Source organism: Odocoileus virginianus, chromosome 23 (assembly GCF_023699985.2).
Source record: "Odocoileus virginianus isolate 20LAN1187 ecotype Illinois chromosome 23, Ovbor_1.2, whole genome shotgun sequence".
Classification (NCBI taxonomy): domain Eukaryota; kingdom Metazoa; phylum Chordata; class Mammalia; order Artiodactyla; family Cervidae; genus Odocoileus; species Odocoileus virginianus.
In genome coordinates, this window is record NC_069696.1 from 34623644 (window position 1) to 34639853 (window position 16210).

Genomic DNA, 16210 nt, shown 5'->3' on the forward strand with positions numbered 1-16210 from the left:
GCGGGGAAATGCATTGAACTAAATACTTCTCTGCTCTTCTAAATAGAAAGTAGTCAACGTCATTTAACTTTTCTCAAGGGCTTGGGGTGACCATGGTGAACTTTGGTTTTCTGTGGCAGAAGAATAGGAAATTATTTTGGTGGAGTGGAAAAATAACTGCACTTGGGAGTCAAAAGCCTTGGGGAACTTTCTTCCTGGGTGATTTTGAACTCATGCCTGTGCTTTAGTTGCTCTCTCTGTAACAATAAGGTCCATAACATATTAACCTGTGACCAAAAAGGATGGTGGGTATGAGATGCCTACCATCATCCCTGGTACATTCCACACATCTGATGCTCCGGGGTTGGCTGCAGGACCTCTGGGTGGGTGTGCCTGGCTCCCTCCACAGCCCTAATGAACCCATGCCAGGCTGAAACTGCCACTCTTCTTTCATGTATATTTCTCATCCTCCAAAAAATCATTCTTCTCACTGCTGTCAAAGGCATCTGACTTGCTCCCATCAGTCAAAATAACATCCATTATTTCTTCACCACTAACACAGTGAATACTCAAGTCTTCTCATATCCATCTGTTTCTCCCACATCATGGGTTTTCAGATGTGAAGGACATTTGGCCCACTCCATTTTAAGAAAGTAGGATTGTTCCTTGTCAAGCACTCACTCCAACAGAGTCTGTCAATCTTTCGTCATCTGAAACAAATGATTCCCACAGGCACCAGGGTAATTTCCTCCAAACCTTTCTGACACGCTCAACATCAAATGGAATTCCAGACACGCACAATTTTAAGAGTGACACCCAAGGTTATAAGGAGATTCAAAGTCCTATATGACAGATCAGTGTACTCATAGAATCCTTCTTGTAATAACACTTCACAGCATGTATAGCACTCTGAATGTTAGACTGACAGGAAAAAAAAAAAAAAAAGACAGTGGTGGGCAGGAGGAGTGTGTCCATGTTTACAGTTTATAGTGCCAGCCTAGGAGGTCATGAGGGGAGGGGAGGGAAAGGAGGGTATATCCTGAAGACTCACCTTAGGAACTGGGGGCCACCACTGGCATATAATGGGGTATCCCAAGTGGTGCTAATGGTAAAGAATCTGCCTGCCAATGCAAGAGACACAAGAGACAAAGGTTCAATCCCTGGATTGGGAAGATCCCCTGGAGTAGAAAGTGGCAACCCACTCCAGTATTCTTGTCTGAAAATTCCATGGACAGAGGAGCCTGGTGGGCTACAGATCATGAGGTTGCAAAGAGTCAGACATGACTGAGTGACTGAGCGGACACACACACACTGGCATATAATGGGCAACAGCTCAGTTCAGTTCAGTCGCTCAGTCGTGTCCGACTCTGCGACCCCGTGAACTGCAACAAGCCAGGCCTCCCTATTCATCACCAACTCCCGGAGTTCACCCAAGCCCATGTCCATTGAGTTGGTGATGCCATCCAACCATCTCATCCTCTGTCATCCCCTTCTCCTCCTGCTCTCAGTCTTTCCCAGCATCAGGGTCTTTTCAAATGAGTCAGCTATTCGAATCAGGTGGCCAAAGTATTGGAGTTTCAGCCTCAACATCAGTCCTTCCAATGAATATTCAGGACTGATTTCCTTTAGGATGGACTCGTTGGATCTCCTTGCAGTCAAAGGGACTCTCAAGAGTCTTCTCCAACACCACAGTTCAAAAGCATCAATTCTTCTGTGCTCAGCTGTCCTTATAGTCCAACTCTCACATCCATATATGACCACTGGAAAAACCATAGCCTTAACTAGATGGACCTTTGTTGACAAATTAATGTCTCTGCTTTTTAATATGCTGTCTAGGTTGGTCATAACTTTCCTTCCAAGGAGTAAGTGTCTTTTAATTTCATGACTGCAGTCACCATGTGCAGTGATTTTGGAGCCCAGAAAAATTAAGTCAGCCACTGTTTCCCCATCTATTTGCCATGAAGTGATGGTACTGGATGCCATGATCTTAGTTTTCTAAATGTTGAGCTTTAAGCCAACTTTTTCACTGTCCTCTTTCACCTTCATCAAGAGGCTCTTTAGTTCTTCACCTTCTGCCATAAGGGTGGTGTCATCTGCATATCTGATGTTATTGGTATTTCTCCCGGCAATCTTTATTCCAGCCTGTGCTTCCTCCAGCCCAGCATTTCTCATGATGTACTTTGCATATAAGTTAAATAAGCAGGGTGACAATATCTAGGGGTGTTAAAAGTGTATAAGTGTATTAGAGCTTGAAACCTGCAGTGGAGAAAAACGAAGTGAAGCAGAATAGGGTATGCTGGGATTGGCCGGGAGACCAGGGATAGACTCAAGGACAAGATGAGATTACCTAAGGCACCCTGAAGGGAGGGAGACAGCCATTTAGAGAAGGAGGAAAGTGTCTTGGGAAGAAAGAAGGACAAATGCAGAGTTCCTGTAATAGATGTGAATGAAAAAATACTGACCACCATATCAGCAAACAAACAATGTTGCAGCCGTCATATCATCACATTACAGTTGCCCAGATGGTGAGCCCTGGGGGACTCAGGATAGAAACCAGATGCCTATCATCCTGCAGTCAGCAGCTGCAGCCACCTCTGATGGTGCACCCTGGGGAGACTCAGGATGAGACACATGATACTGGCCCCAGATAGCTGAGGTACACATCAAAGGAATGATTTTCAGTGAATGCAGACTCTTGCATCTTTCCCTACATTAAAAAACACTAAGTTCCTTAAGATATCTGATTTTCTTTAATAAACAGTAATCTTTTGTTGCTCCAACTACCTGGTCTTTGTTGCAAAAACTCATATATCCTCAACTCCCATTTGCTTCTTCAGAGTAGTCTCTCAGAGTTATCTGAGATGCTGTGTCCTGGGCTTAAGTCCTCAGTCTCATTTGCCAAATAAAACATAATACTCTACTTTTAGGTCATGCATTTTTTTTTTTTCCAACTGATGTAGGAATATGGCAACTGCTGTCCAGCATTCCTGGAGCTGACAGCAATAGGTGCAATAGGAGGTGAGGTCTGAGTGGCAGAGGTCAGACAGTGCATGACATGGAGACCACTGCAGGGCCCTTGATTCTTGAAGGAAGCAAGCAGAATGTTCTGAGCACAGGACTGTTATGAACTCCCCTGCGCTGCTGTGTTGAGAACAGATGGCAGGAGGGCAGAAGGGAGAAGTGAAAATAGGGAGACCAGAGAACACTGAAGCAATCCAGGTGAGAGAAGATGGGCAGTGGAGGCAGAGAGAAGGGGTCTGATTCAGGATGTATTAATATTTACTGAGTTTATCATGGCCAGGTATTTAGACATTGTTTTACACCTTGTTTGTGAATTATCTTCTAATATTCCAGCCCTATGAGGTAGGTTGGAGAAGTAACTGGCAACCCACTTCAGTATTCTTGCCTGGAGAATCCCAAGGACAGAAGAGCCTGGCAGGCTGCAGTCCATGGCGTCACAAAGAGTTGGACATGACTGAGCGACCAACACTATGAAGTAGGTAACACCACTATTCTCATTTTAACAGAAAATCTAAATGATATTCTGGTCAGGTCAGTTCAGTTCAGTCGCTCAGTTGTGTCTGACTCTTTGTCATCCATGGACTACAGCATGCCAGGCCTCCCTGTCCATCACCAACTCCCAGAGCCTACCCAAACTCATGTCCATTGAGTCGGTGATGCCATCCAACCACCTCATCCTCTGTTGTCCTCTTCTCCTCCCGCCTTCAATCTTTCCCAGCATCAAGGTTTTTTCCAATGAGTCGGTTTTCTGCATCAGGTGGCCAAAGTATTGGAGTTTAAGCTGCAGCATCAGTCCTTCTAAAGAATATTCAGGACTGATTTCCTTTAGAATGGACTGGTTGGATCTCCTTGCAGTCCAAGGGACTCTCAAGAGTCTTCTCCAACACCACAGTTCAAAAGCATCAATGCTTTGGTGCTCAGCTTTCTTTATAGTCCAACTCTCACATCCATACATGACTCCTGGAAAAACCACAGCTTTGACTATATGAATATCCTGTTCAAACTGTCATATATTCTCGTGTAAGACATCATAAATTAAGCTGGTGCAGGATATGCTGTCTTACACCATCAAGTGTCTGAGGCACCTGGCACTCAGCTGAGTTCTTCTCTGGGCATTGCTACTCTCTCTGCCTGGCACCAGTGATTGGTTGATAAGAGGGTATAAATCTTCCATTCCTTTCATGACAACTCTGAGGATGCCCAGCTCCGGAGCACACTAAAGGCTCCTGGGAGTACACTGCATCTCAGCTTCTCCCTCTGCCCATTTTGTTTCTCTGACCTGCATTAATGATCTTCCTGTTTGTTAATCTCTGCCTTGGATTCTGTTTCCTGGGGAACTACAGTGAGGTTTTAAAGTGACATGGTGGTTGAAGGCAGAAAAAAAGAGAGCAAATGTTTTTGAATATAAATTATAGAACATTCATGGTGAAATATAGTCCATAAGTATGATCACAATATGACTAAAATTCTAGTTTTCTAAAGGAAATGTATAATGTCTTGGATTTAATGAATAAAATTGCTAGACTTAATTAACACAAAATGCATGTGGTGAGAATATAATTTCAACAAAAAGGAACAAAAATAATTTCAATTGTGCTACTGGAAAGCATATTTAGACTTTTATAAATGAAAATGACACACCAGCAGAAGAATCCATCACCACTTGTTAAACTAGGTTAACAAATGGTATCACAATTTTTATTCTTTCCAGAAATACATGGCAGCTGGTAGTTAATGCCACCTGTAGTCATGGGAGTTATTTTAAATGCTCATTCAAAAATAGCCTGGGTAAAGAAGGACTTTTAAGTAATCATTAAATCCTGATTTTTTAAAAAAAATGTTCAAACTCTACCAGTTTTATAGACAACACTTTTCAAAGGAATTATAATAATCTTATTGACAGACTCAGGACATCAATGAACAGTGGGTTAATTAGACATAGACTTCTTTACAGTCCAATGATATGGTTTTCTTCAATAATCACTGTCTTATGATTTCCTTTTTTCCACATACACTTATTACAATCTCATGGAGTCTCTTTTCAGACTTCCAGTTATCTGCATATGAGGGAATACAGAGAATGAAAGCAGTGGAAACTGTTCTTATGACAGTCTCTATTTTATGCATTAAAAAAATCCCAGACAGAAAGATTTTAGTTTCTCCTTTCCCATGTGTTAGCCAATTATATATCAGTTAAATATTTCTTTTGTACAAGAGTTTTAAAAGCACATTCCTTTCCTTTTAATTATGCCTGGTCAGGGACTTCACCACCACCATCCCCCACTAACAGTTTCCCTCCTCTTCAGATTTTCCATTGAAAAGATCAAAAATAGATATATTAGGTGTGGACAAGTCGCCTCTAAGGGGTCAAGGTGACCCAAACACATTTGAGATGTCTCTCAGGTCAGGGACCTGTAAGTAATGCATCTCTTACTCAATATAACTTACGGGAGGACAACATCTTAGACTATGTCCGTGAATTTCATGTGAAACAATAACTGTGAAAAGAAAATAGCTATCTCGGTGGCTGAGGATCACAGCCTTTTTAAATGTGGCTGATATCCAACTACCTGGAATGTATCAGCCAGTCGGGGTTTGGCAGGGGCTTACTGTCAGGGGCTGGAAGGAAGAGGACATCTAAGTGAACAAATGTTCAGAGGAATATGGGGTGATTCCTGCTGACATTCAGTTCAGTTCAATTCAGTCACTCGGTCGTGTCCGACTCTTTGCGACTCCATGAATCGCAGCACGCCAGGCCTCCATGTCCATCACCAACTCCCAGAGTTTACTCAAACTCATGTCCATCGAGTCAGTAATGCCATCCAGCCATCTCATCCTCTGTCGTCCCCTTCTCCTCCTGCCCCCAATCCCTCCCAGCATCAGGGTCTTTTCCAATGAGTCAACTCTTCGCATGAGGTGGCCAACGTATTGGAGTTTCAGCTTCAGCATCAGTCCTTCCAATGAACACCCAGGACTGATCTCCTTTAGGATGGACTGGTTGAATCTCCTTGCAGTCCAAGGGACTCTAGAGAGTCTTCTCCAACACCACAGTTCAAAAGCATCAATTTTTTGGCACACAGCTTTCTTCACAGTCCAACACTCACATCCATACATGACCACTGGAAAAACCATAGCCTTGACCAGATGGACCTTTGTTGGCAAAGTAATGTCTCTGCTTTTTAATATGCTATCTAGGTTGGTCATAACTTTCCTTCCAAGAAGTAAGCATCTTTTAGTTTCATGGCTGCAATCACCATCTGCAGTGATTTTGGAGCCCGAAAAATTAAAGTCTGACACTGTTTCCACTGTTTCCCCATCTATTTCCCATGAGGTGATGGGACCAGATGCCATGATCTTAGTTTTCTGAATGTTGAGCTTTAAGCCAACTTTTTCACTCTCCTCTTTCACTTTCATCAAGAGGCTTTCTAGTTCCTCTTCACTTTCTGCCATAAGGGTGGTGTCATCTGCTTATCTGAGGTTATTGATATTTCTCCCAGCAATCTTGATTCCAGCTTGTGCTTCTTCCAGCCCAGCGTTTCTCATGATGTACTCTGCATATAAGATAAATAAGCAGGGTGACAATATATAGCCTTGATGTACTCCTTTTCTTATTTGGAACCAGTCTGTTGTTCCATGTTCAGTTCTAACTGTTGCTTCCAGACCTGCATACAGGTTTCTCAAGAGGCAGGTGGTCTGGTATTGCCATCTCTTTCAGAATTTTCCACAGTTTATTGTGATCCACACAGTCAAAGGCTTTGGCATAGTCAATAAAGCAGAAATACATGTTTTTCTGGAACTCTCTTGCTTTTTCGATGATCCAGTAGATGTTGGCAATTTGATCTCTGGTTCCTCTGCCTTTTCTAAAACCAGCTTGAACATCTGGAAGTTCATGGTTTATGTATTGCTGAAGCCTGGCTTGGAGAATTTTGAGCATTACTTTACTAGTGTGAGAGATGAGTACAATTGTGTGGTAGTTTGAGCATTCTTTGGGATTGCCCTTCTTTGGGATTGGAATGAAAACTGACCTTTTCCAGTCCTGTGGCCACTGCTGAGTTATCCAAATTTGCTGACATATTGAGTGCACCACTTTCACAGCATCATCTTTCAGGATTTGAAATAGCTCAACTGGAATTCTATCACCTCCACTAGCTTTGTTCATAGTGATGCTTTCTAAGGCCCACTTGATTTCACATTCCAGGATGTCTGGTTCTAAGTGAGTGATCACACCATTGTGATTATCTGGGTTGTGAAGATCTTTTTTCTACAGTTCTTCTGTGTATTCTTGATTCTTGCCACCTCTTCTTAATATGTTCTACTTCTGTTAGGTCCATACCATTTCTGTCCTTTATTTTGCCCATGTTTGCATGAAATATTCCCTTGGTATCTCTAATTTTCTTGAAGAGATCTCTAGTCGTTCCCATTCTGTTGTTTTCCTCTATTTCTTTGAATTGATTGCTGAGGAAGGTTTTCTTATCTTTCCTTGCTATTCTTTGGAACTCTGCATTCAAATGGGTATATCTTTCCTTTTCTCCTTTGCTTTTTGCTTCTTTTCTTTCACAGCTATTTGTAAGGTCTCCTCAGACAACCATTTTGCCTTTTTGCATTTCTTTTCCATGAGGATGGTCTTGATCCCTGTTTCTTGTACAATGTCATGAACCTCCATCCATAGTTCATCAGACACTCTGTCTATCAGATCTAGTCCCTTAAATCTATTTCTCACTTCCACTGTATAGTCATAAGGGATTTGATTTAGGTCATACGTGAATGGTCTAGTGGTTTTCCCTACTTTCTTCACTTTAAGTCTGAATTTGGCAATAAGGAGTTCATGATTGAGCCACAGACAGTTCCCGGTCTTGTTTTTGCTGACTGTATAGAGCTTCTCCATCTTTGGCTGCAAAAAATATTATCAATCTGATTTCGGTGTTGACCATCTGGTGATGTCCATGTGTAGAGTCTTCTCTTGTGTTGTTGGAAGAGGGTGTTTGCTATGACCAGTGCATTCTTTTGGAAAAACTCTATTAGCCTTCTTCACTTTAAACTGACTTTTTAAACTAATCAAGAAGCCACTGGCTAACTATACATATAGTATTAACTGCACTTTATTTGGGAAGTGCCACTCTTGCTGCTTTTGGGCTTACCAAGGGAGTCATTTCATGAGAGGTTTTGTATAGAAAGAGCTTAATGGCTGGGTTGTCTCTGGACTTTCTACTCCCATCATATGAGGTGAAATGGTAGGAACCTTCTCCAGAGTAACTCAATGGTCAAAAAGTTTTGAAGGAAGATGGCAGCTCCATCAGCAGTATTCTGATTTTCCAGTATACAGAATCCCAACCTTTATAACACGCCAATAAACATGACAACCACCCTGACAGCAAAGGAATACTTACACCTGTCTTTGTGGAGGACTTAAGGAAATGGTTCTGACAATTTCCCTTGATGATCTGAGTCTTAATCTATGACCTCAGCTGCGGCATTATCCAAGGGCAACCTCCCTTGCAATACAGAAATGTCATAAAAGAGGTACACCAAAATTAAGTTAATGGACATCTACATTGTTTAAAAAACAGAATAAAGTTTAAAAGAATCACAGTATTCATGCCATATATAATTACTAATTTAATATAGTGTTATTTTGAGAACTGTAAGCCAGCCAAAAAGATATAGGTACAGATACAAACTTTATGACTAGTTTCACCATTATCTTTGGAATCTATACAGTTATTACAACAGGAATGAATAACTTTTGGGACTGAATTCAGATAACACCACATTTAATCATGCATTTCCCTCATTATTCTCTTTCTTGCTGTGTGCAAATACAGAAAACATCAGATACACCAAAGGTGCAGTAGCATGAAACAGGACAGGGCAGGACCCCTGAGTCTGCAACCTCCACAAAGAGTTATATTATAGGAAGGACAGTCTTCCAGTCACCGGGGATAAATAATCATCAAAATGATGAACAGTTGTAGTATTTTCCTTTTTTTAACATAAAGAGTGACAATTTACTTAAATTAAAAAAAAAAAAAAACAAACCCATATCCACTGAAAATTCACACAGAGGTATTCACACAAAAATAATAATAGTTTAAATCAAAAGTATTGTGAGCCTGGTGGGGAGAGGATGAATTATTTCACTAATTACTATGCAGTATATTTTTAGCTTTAATTGTTTTTACCGCATTTCTCAAAGGACATGTTTCTTCCCGAAGCACAGTTATTGAAGCAAACATTTCTCTTTATTGTTTCATAGGAAACAGGCAGAAGTCCCAACCAGGTACTGTGATTCTGTAAAATCAGCTGCAGGAGAATTTCGCTTAATTTATACTTTTGCCCTAAGCTGTGCCTTAGGATCTGCCTTATTTTTTTGTTTGAACTTGACAGAAAATAGTGTGTTAGAATGAAACAAGCTTAAAAAGATATGGGTACATTTCCCTTGCACCAATATTTTTCAGGCAAACTTACTGCTCTTCTCTTCCTTTTAAGAATGCCACCTGAAATCACAACACACTAATTCATTATTGAAGACAAAACATAATTTATTGGCTTGAATGTCCCTTGAAAGAACATGCCTTTTAAAAAAAAAAATGACACTTCCTCAATTCAAAAATAATGCATGTTCATTATAAAACATCTGGAACACAAAGGAAAGAATAAAGAAAGAAATTAAAGCATAATCTCACTAACCAGAGATAAGCAGTATAAACATTTGGATAAACTGGCTTGCAGTGAAAAAAATATAATTCCTTATTAAATCTTTCAAAATGCTTTCTATTCCTTAATAAAAACTTCTTTTTCACAATCATAAGCTTTGTTGCAATTATTCCTATGGAGCTCATATTTCTTAAAATCTTTGGGAAAGAGAACTTGATGTTAACAGTTTAACATTTTCCCCTTATTGAATATTAAATAACAAGTCCTTAAGTCTAAAAGACTTGGCTTGATGACCAAATATACTTATGTAGAACACTATTCAAAAGGATAACTTTTAAAAATTAGGTCAGTTGCTTTAAGAATAATTTCGAACTAAACCTTGAGACAATCCAAGAAGGGTGCTTCAGTGAAATGTATGCTTTGTTTGGTACACATATTTTAGAGCATGTCCCAAAGTGGAACTGTATCAGAAAATTCAGCCAAATGTGGGACACACTGTAGATGCATGGAAACTTCTTGAAAACACTTCTGTGAGCTCACATGGGGAGATTCTGAGGCTGTGTTTAGTTATCAGGTCTCTACTCCTTCCAGGTTAAACACATTTATTATCTGAGATCTTCTAGGGCAGACCTTCTTTTTGGGGGGGACGGGAAAGACCATCATGAAAATCAGAGTTGCAGTTTGGGTACCTAAAAGCAATACAGATGGCTGCTGGTAATGCAGAAATTAAATTTGAATCCCCCTTAAAATCATCTCTGGGGCTTCCCAGGTGGTGCAGTGGTAAAGAATCTGCCTGCCAACACAGGAGATGTAAGAGACACAATTTTGATTCCTAGGTTGGGACAATCTTCTGCAGGTGGAAATGGCAATCCACTCCAGTATTCTTGCCTGGAAAATTCCATGGACAGGGGAGCCTGGTAGGCTATAGTCCATGGGGTTGCAAAGAGTCAGACATGTCTGAACAGGCATGCAGTAAAATCATCTCTAAAGCCATGCATGGTATACTCTTTTCCAGTAGATGAATACAAAGAGAGTGTCAGGGCTGCTCATATTTAAAATTTTAAAACATTGAAAAATATACTATATATATATATTTATGTATATACATACCTTATTAACATATTCCCAACAGAGTAATCAAGTGAATTCTTACTCTTTTTTTTTATTTAACACAATTATCAGAGTATTTTACTTCTATACTCAAAAGTCTTTATATAAATCCTTTTAGATAATGGGAAGCCTAGACTGGGAAGAATTCATTGCAGTAAATATCCTATGAACGTACGAGAATATTTTTTACAACCAATTCCTACAGGTCTGTATATATGTATTTAACTGTGTCACTTCATTACATAATGTGTAGCAATGGAAATTTTTATAAGAAAACACCAAAAGTTAGAAGCAAAGTAGGCTTATAACAGACTTGAACAAAGAGCCAAAAGATTTGGAGTCCAAGGTCTATACCACCTCCAAGGAGATGTTCACTGTCAAGAGAAACAAGGCCTCTATATACTGGGAGGGGTGAGTGAAATAAACAAGGGTCTGAAAAGCACAGACACCCAGCCGCAGCTTACTTGAGGGCCGTTCTGTAGTGGTAGATGGCTTCCCTGTTCCGACCCTGGTCCTTCAGGAAATTGGCATAGTTGTAGTGAACCTTGGCATTGTGGGGCAGAGTTTGAACTCCAGACCTAAAAGTTAATAAATTAAAAAAAAAAAAAGAAAAATGAGTAACAAAGAGTACTGCTTAGGAATGTTGCCAGTTTCTTTTATGTTTTAATCATGGATTTATGAACCTGTATTTGAAATGTTCATTGCATCCATCAAAGCCTCTTCCAAAACTTGCAGACCTTATGAATTACTAAATATGCTTCTGTGGAAAACAGTGAAGGCTGTGCACAGCTATGCACAAGTGAAATACACTAACTGCACGTGAAGCAGAGGAGCAGGAAGTGGTGACAGATGATTCTTTGGGGGAACAACCACGCGTGCTCAGGTTAACTCAGCTTTTTCCTTTTTCCTTACTTCCTTCACTTATGGCCTTCCTCTTTTTTAAAAAAAATTGATATTGTCTATAAAAATAAATCATTACAAGAAGGATAACTGTAGACTAGCCTCCTTACTAAGGTTTGTTGGAAATAAACATTTCCCACGTACAAAGCCAGGGCTAATTTTATTTAAAGGCAGGTGTAATTATTAATAAGTATTCTACAAGTTGCAGGTAAGGAAAGGAGGTTTGGCTCAGAAAAGTTAAAATCTTCTTAAGTGATGAGGGTATTAGTCTGCTCAGACTGGCAAAACAAAATACCCTGGGAGCCCCAGAGGGTAACACTGAAGTTTTGAAGGTGATACAAGAAGGAATATCTGTAGCCGCTTGTAACTGCATCACAAATTCACTTTGCACAAGATAAGCCTGGTAGTAAGTACCAAGAATGGGATTCTGACCCAAGGAATTTGCTTCTAGAGTGTCTGTTCCCTTACCTGCAAGGAGGTGGTGTCAGGGAAGTGATGAAGGTAGATGGGTTTGGGAGCTATCTGGGAAGAAAATTCCAGAACTTATGTGGGTTAAATGTGGGAGGGGAATAGGCTAAAGGTAAGAGGAAGGAGACAGGATGACAATCTAGTTTTTGGGCAATTGTACTTCAAATGCGGTACCTCTTCTAGGTGACATATTTTCATTTAATTTTTTCATTTATTTTCATTTAGTTTAAAGGTAAGAACACTAGGGAAATTCCATACAAAGTGTTAAATCTGTTAGCGAAATATGCCAGGGTATTATGACCTTGTTGAACTTCTGTTGAAATAGCCATTTAATGTTATAAGTCAATAAAAATTGCTTTTAATTTTAAAATAAAGAAAAATGTGCAAAGGCAAACAAATAAATGAAAGAAAAAAAATTAACAGCCCCTTAGGAGAAGGCAATGGCACCCCACTCCAGTACTCTTGCCTAGAAAATCCCATGGATGAAGTAGCCTGGTAGGCTGCAGTCCATGGGGTCGTTAAGAGTTGGACAAGACTGAGCGACTTCACTCTCACTTTTCACTTTCAGGCATTTAAGAAATGGCAACCCACTCCAGTGTTCTGGCCTGGAGGATCCCAGGGGCGGGGGAGCCTGGGGGGCTGACGTCTATGGGGTCGCACAGAGTTGGACACGACTGAAGTGACTTAGCAGCAGCAGCAGCAGCAGGACCAGCAAAGATTATCTCACTTAAAACCCGCCGGCCGGCTCCTTGAGGAACTCTCCAGAGGACAGAACGTACAGGGAGTGTGTGAAGCTAGAGACCAAGCCAAGGGCAACATCCTGTGAAAGCAGCAGACTCCGCTTTATGCGGAACTGCTGAGGTGAGGTCAAATACATGGCCCTAGCTACCTCTTCCTGGCCCGGCACATTCCAGTGACTTATTCCACTATTCTTTCCCTTCCCAGCAAAAGGCAGGAAGTTGACTCTCTAGAGGCTTCCCAGGTGGCGCTAGTGGTAAAGAATCTGCTTGCCAATGCAGGAGATGTAAGAGACTTGGGTTCGATCCCTGAGTGGGGAAGACCCCTGGAGAAGGGCATGGCAACCCCCTCCAGTATTCTTGCTTGGAGAATCCCATGAACAGAGGAGTCTGGTGGGCTACAGTCCAGGGGGTCGCAAAGAGTCGGACACTGAAGCGACTTAGCACGCATGCATGTTACTCTCTAGAGAACTGAATCAGAGATCCTGCATTCAGAAACAGCAGATACAGCTAGGGCCAGTGGAGCTGGCCTCCAAAGTAGGTTAAGTGACAATATGCATTCTGGACGGTAGATCCTCCTAACCCTGTGGTATCCATGCAAAGCTCTGCACACTGGTAGCCAGGATTGGAGTCTTATGGAGGAGACTGGAGGAATCCTCTTACTGTAAGATGACTAACCCAAAACAAAAGACTTACAAACGCTGCCATTTGGGTGCTCCAGTGAAGTCATCGATCTCTTCAATTACCCCCACAGTGCAGCTCACTAGCTAACAAACAAAGCTAGAATTTTAGTATAACATTTCAAATGGACATTACCCAAAGTATATTTAGTCACAGGGCAGGACCAAGGTCAGAGTGATAGTGATGGCTTTTTAAAAATTTAATTTTTATACAGGAAAATGTCTGACTTTTCTCTCCAAAACTATATAGTGCACGGGACAGGGAGATTTTAAAGATAAATTTGATTTCAGCATAGATATAACTGTAATATTTATTGGAGTTGATCCTTCCCTTTGTGCAATTAGCATAGTCGCTTTGTTTCACCCAAGTTCAATCTGTGAAAACACGTCCTTGCAAAGATGAGGGCATGTTCAAGGATGGCAGTAGGAAGTAGTAACATTTGTAGCAGGCAAACGGGTGTGGTTGGAGTAACTGAAATCCTGTGACTATACTGCTTTTCCCATTGTTATTTCCCATTGTTGTTTTTGACCTTTATGTTCTCTACGTAATCTTTTCCTGCTATGTTTTTCCAGTCTCTCATTTTACAATGAACAGTTTATGAAGAAAGAAAGATAAACTAGCCAAAGGCAAAACTTTCAGTGTCACTCTGAGTTGCCAGGTTGCCCCTCCTTCCCGGGCCAGCCTCCTCAGCTTGTTACCCAGACGCTGAGATTCAGTCGTCCCAACTGTCTTAACAGAATGTGCAGCCTTACACATACTTACTCCACAAGGGAATGTAGGATTCATAAGTTATGGCGCTGGATCTCAAGCCCTATTAATGACTGCTGTTAATGCTATTGTTTAGTTGCTAAGTCGTGTCTGACTCTGCGATCCCATGGACTGTAGCCTGCCAGGCTTCTCTCTCCATGGGATTTCCCAGGCAAGAACACTGGAGCAGATTGCCATTTCCTTCTCCAGGGGATCTTCCCAACCCAGGGATTGAACCCGAATCTCCTGCATCTCTTGCAATGGCAGGCGAATTCTTTACCACTGAGTCACAAGGGAAGCCCTATTAATAACCACAACAAGGATTATGAATAAAAGTCTCCCTCTGAATGCAGGGTCTGTGTTCATGCACTTTGCATTTCTCCCTCACACCTCTCATTTGCAGAAGACTTGAAAAATACCAGAGATATCAAGCCACTTCTCTCAGGTACATCTCCAAGTTTGTAGAAACATTTGTTTTGTTGATATTAATGGAACAATAGGTCAGGAAAAGCATCTCCAAATTCCTGATTAGAAAACAAACATTTTTAAAAAACAAGTAGTGTTCAGCCAGAGGTTAACAGGAAAGGAAAGTAAGAATTTGTGGTTCTCCTCGATTGTGACCCTATTTAACCTGAGGTTTCCACCACCACACTCAGGATGGCCAGTGCTTATGCAGGTTCATTTTAAATCAAGCACTGAGTTAAGCATCCACTTCCAAGGGCTATCTCCTTTCTTTCCTTCAACAATCTATCAGATGGGTAGAATACTGTACCTTCCATATTGTAGATGAGGAAATTGAGGCTCAGAGAGATGAAGACCATTTTCTAAGGTTACAGACTGAGTAAACAGTTGAGCAGAGATTTCAACCAAGGCCAATATATGGTCAGAATCATTCCTGAAGTTGGTTAATATTGGATAAACTAAAAAGGTACCACAAGATACTAGGTATATTAGAATGTCACTGTGACTATGTTTATATCATTGATAAATAAACTACGGCCTGACGGGCCACAGACACATCCACAGGTTTACCCTTTTACAAAAATGTTTTCGGCCTCTTTCCCGAGGTAGCAACATAGTAGCTATAAAAGAGACTAGAGGACCCACAAAGCCTCAAATATTTATAGTCTGGCTTTTACAAAGGAATCTGCCAATCTCTGGTTTCTGTTCTCTGCCCTGGGAGGTCTGCTTATCTTTCTGGCTCAGCAATTCCAGAGGAAGAAAAAGAAATGTGTTTTCTACAGAAAGGGAGGAAGATCTAGGCCATAAATTCTTAAGGGTGGTCCATGGATCATTTAAACAGTTCATGAATGGGATTCAGAGAGACCCCAAACTGGATGCAAAACAAAATATGCTATCTTTGTCATTCGAGGTATTTTGAAGATTTGGGGGACAGGAAGAAAATATTTAATCAAATTGTGTTATTTTGGTACAATTTCCTGCAAACACGCATGAGTCTGGGGTATCACTCAGTTCAGCTGGATGTACGCAGTTTCCATCTCCTTAGATTAGAGAGCAGAATAATTTCCTGTTCTAAGAGATTAAAGAAAATGTACCTTGCAACTATGATTACAAATATCTCTCACTCTGTCTCCATCTGTCTCTCTCTCTGTCTGTCTGTCTCTGTTTACACTGGGCTGAGATTAAGTTAGACAACATAAAGCAAACTATAGGTGTGGTGAAGTATATACATTCTTTGGCTTTTACATTAGATTTGGGTTCAAATCCTGGCTCCGCCTTTTCACAGCTAGTCTGGCTTGGACAAACTACTCTCTCTCTCTGAGACCCTGGTGAGACACAAGTACCGGATTCTTATGCTTTTGTGTGAGAGGTTTTCAAGAATAGATGTACAAACATGTGAGGTGACTTTGCATTGGTATCTCCTAAAAATACATCATTCAGTGCCATCTTTT

The 16210-nt window shown here is 40.9% G+C and overlaps 1 protein-coding gene across 2 annotated transcripts in view; it reads right to left on the bottom strand.

The window, feature by feature from the left end:
- Window positions 1–16210, bottom strand: part of TMTC1 (transmembrane O-mannosyltransferase targeting cadherins 1) — a 288889-nt gene that overhangs the window by 68859 nt on the left and 203820 nt on the right. The window contains exon 11 of one of the 2 annotated variants that reach the window (XM_070453868.1): window positions 11229–11342. The exons of the other annotated variant lie outside the window; for it this stretch is intronic. Within the exon in view, the coding sequence (XP_070309969.1) occupies window positions 11229–11342 (114 nt within the window). The remainder of the gene's footprint in view (window positions 1–11228; window positions 11343–16210) is intronic. 2 annotated transcript variants of the gene reach the window in all.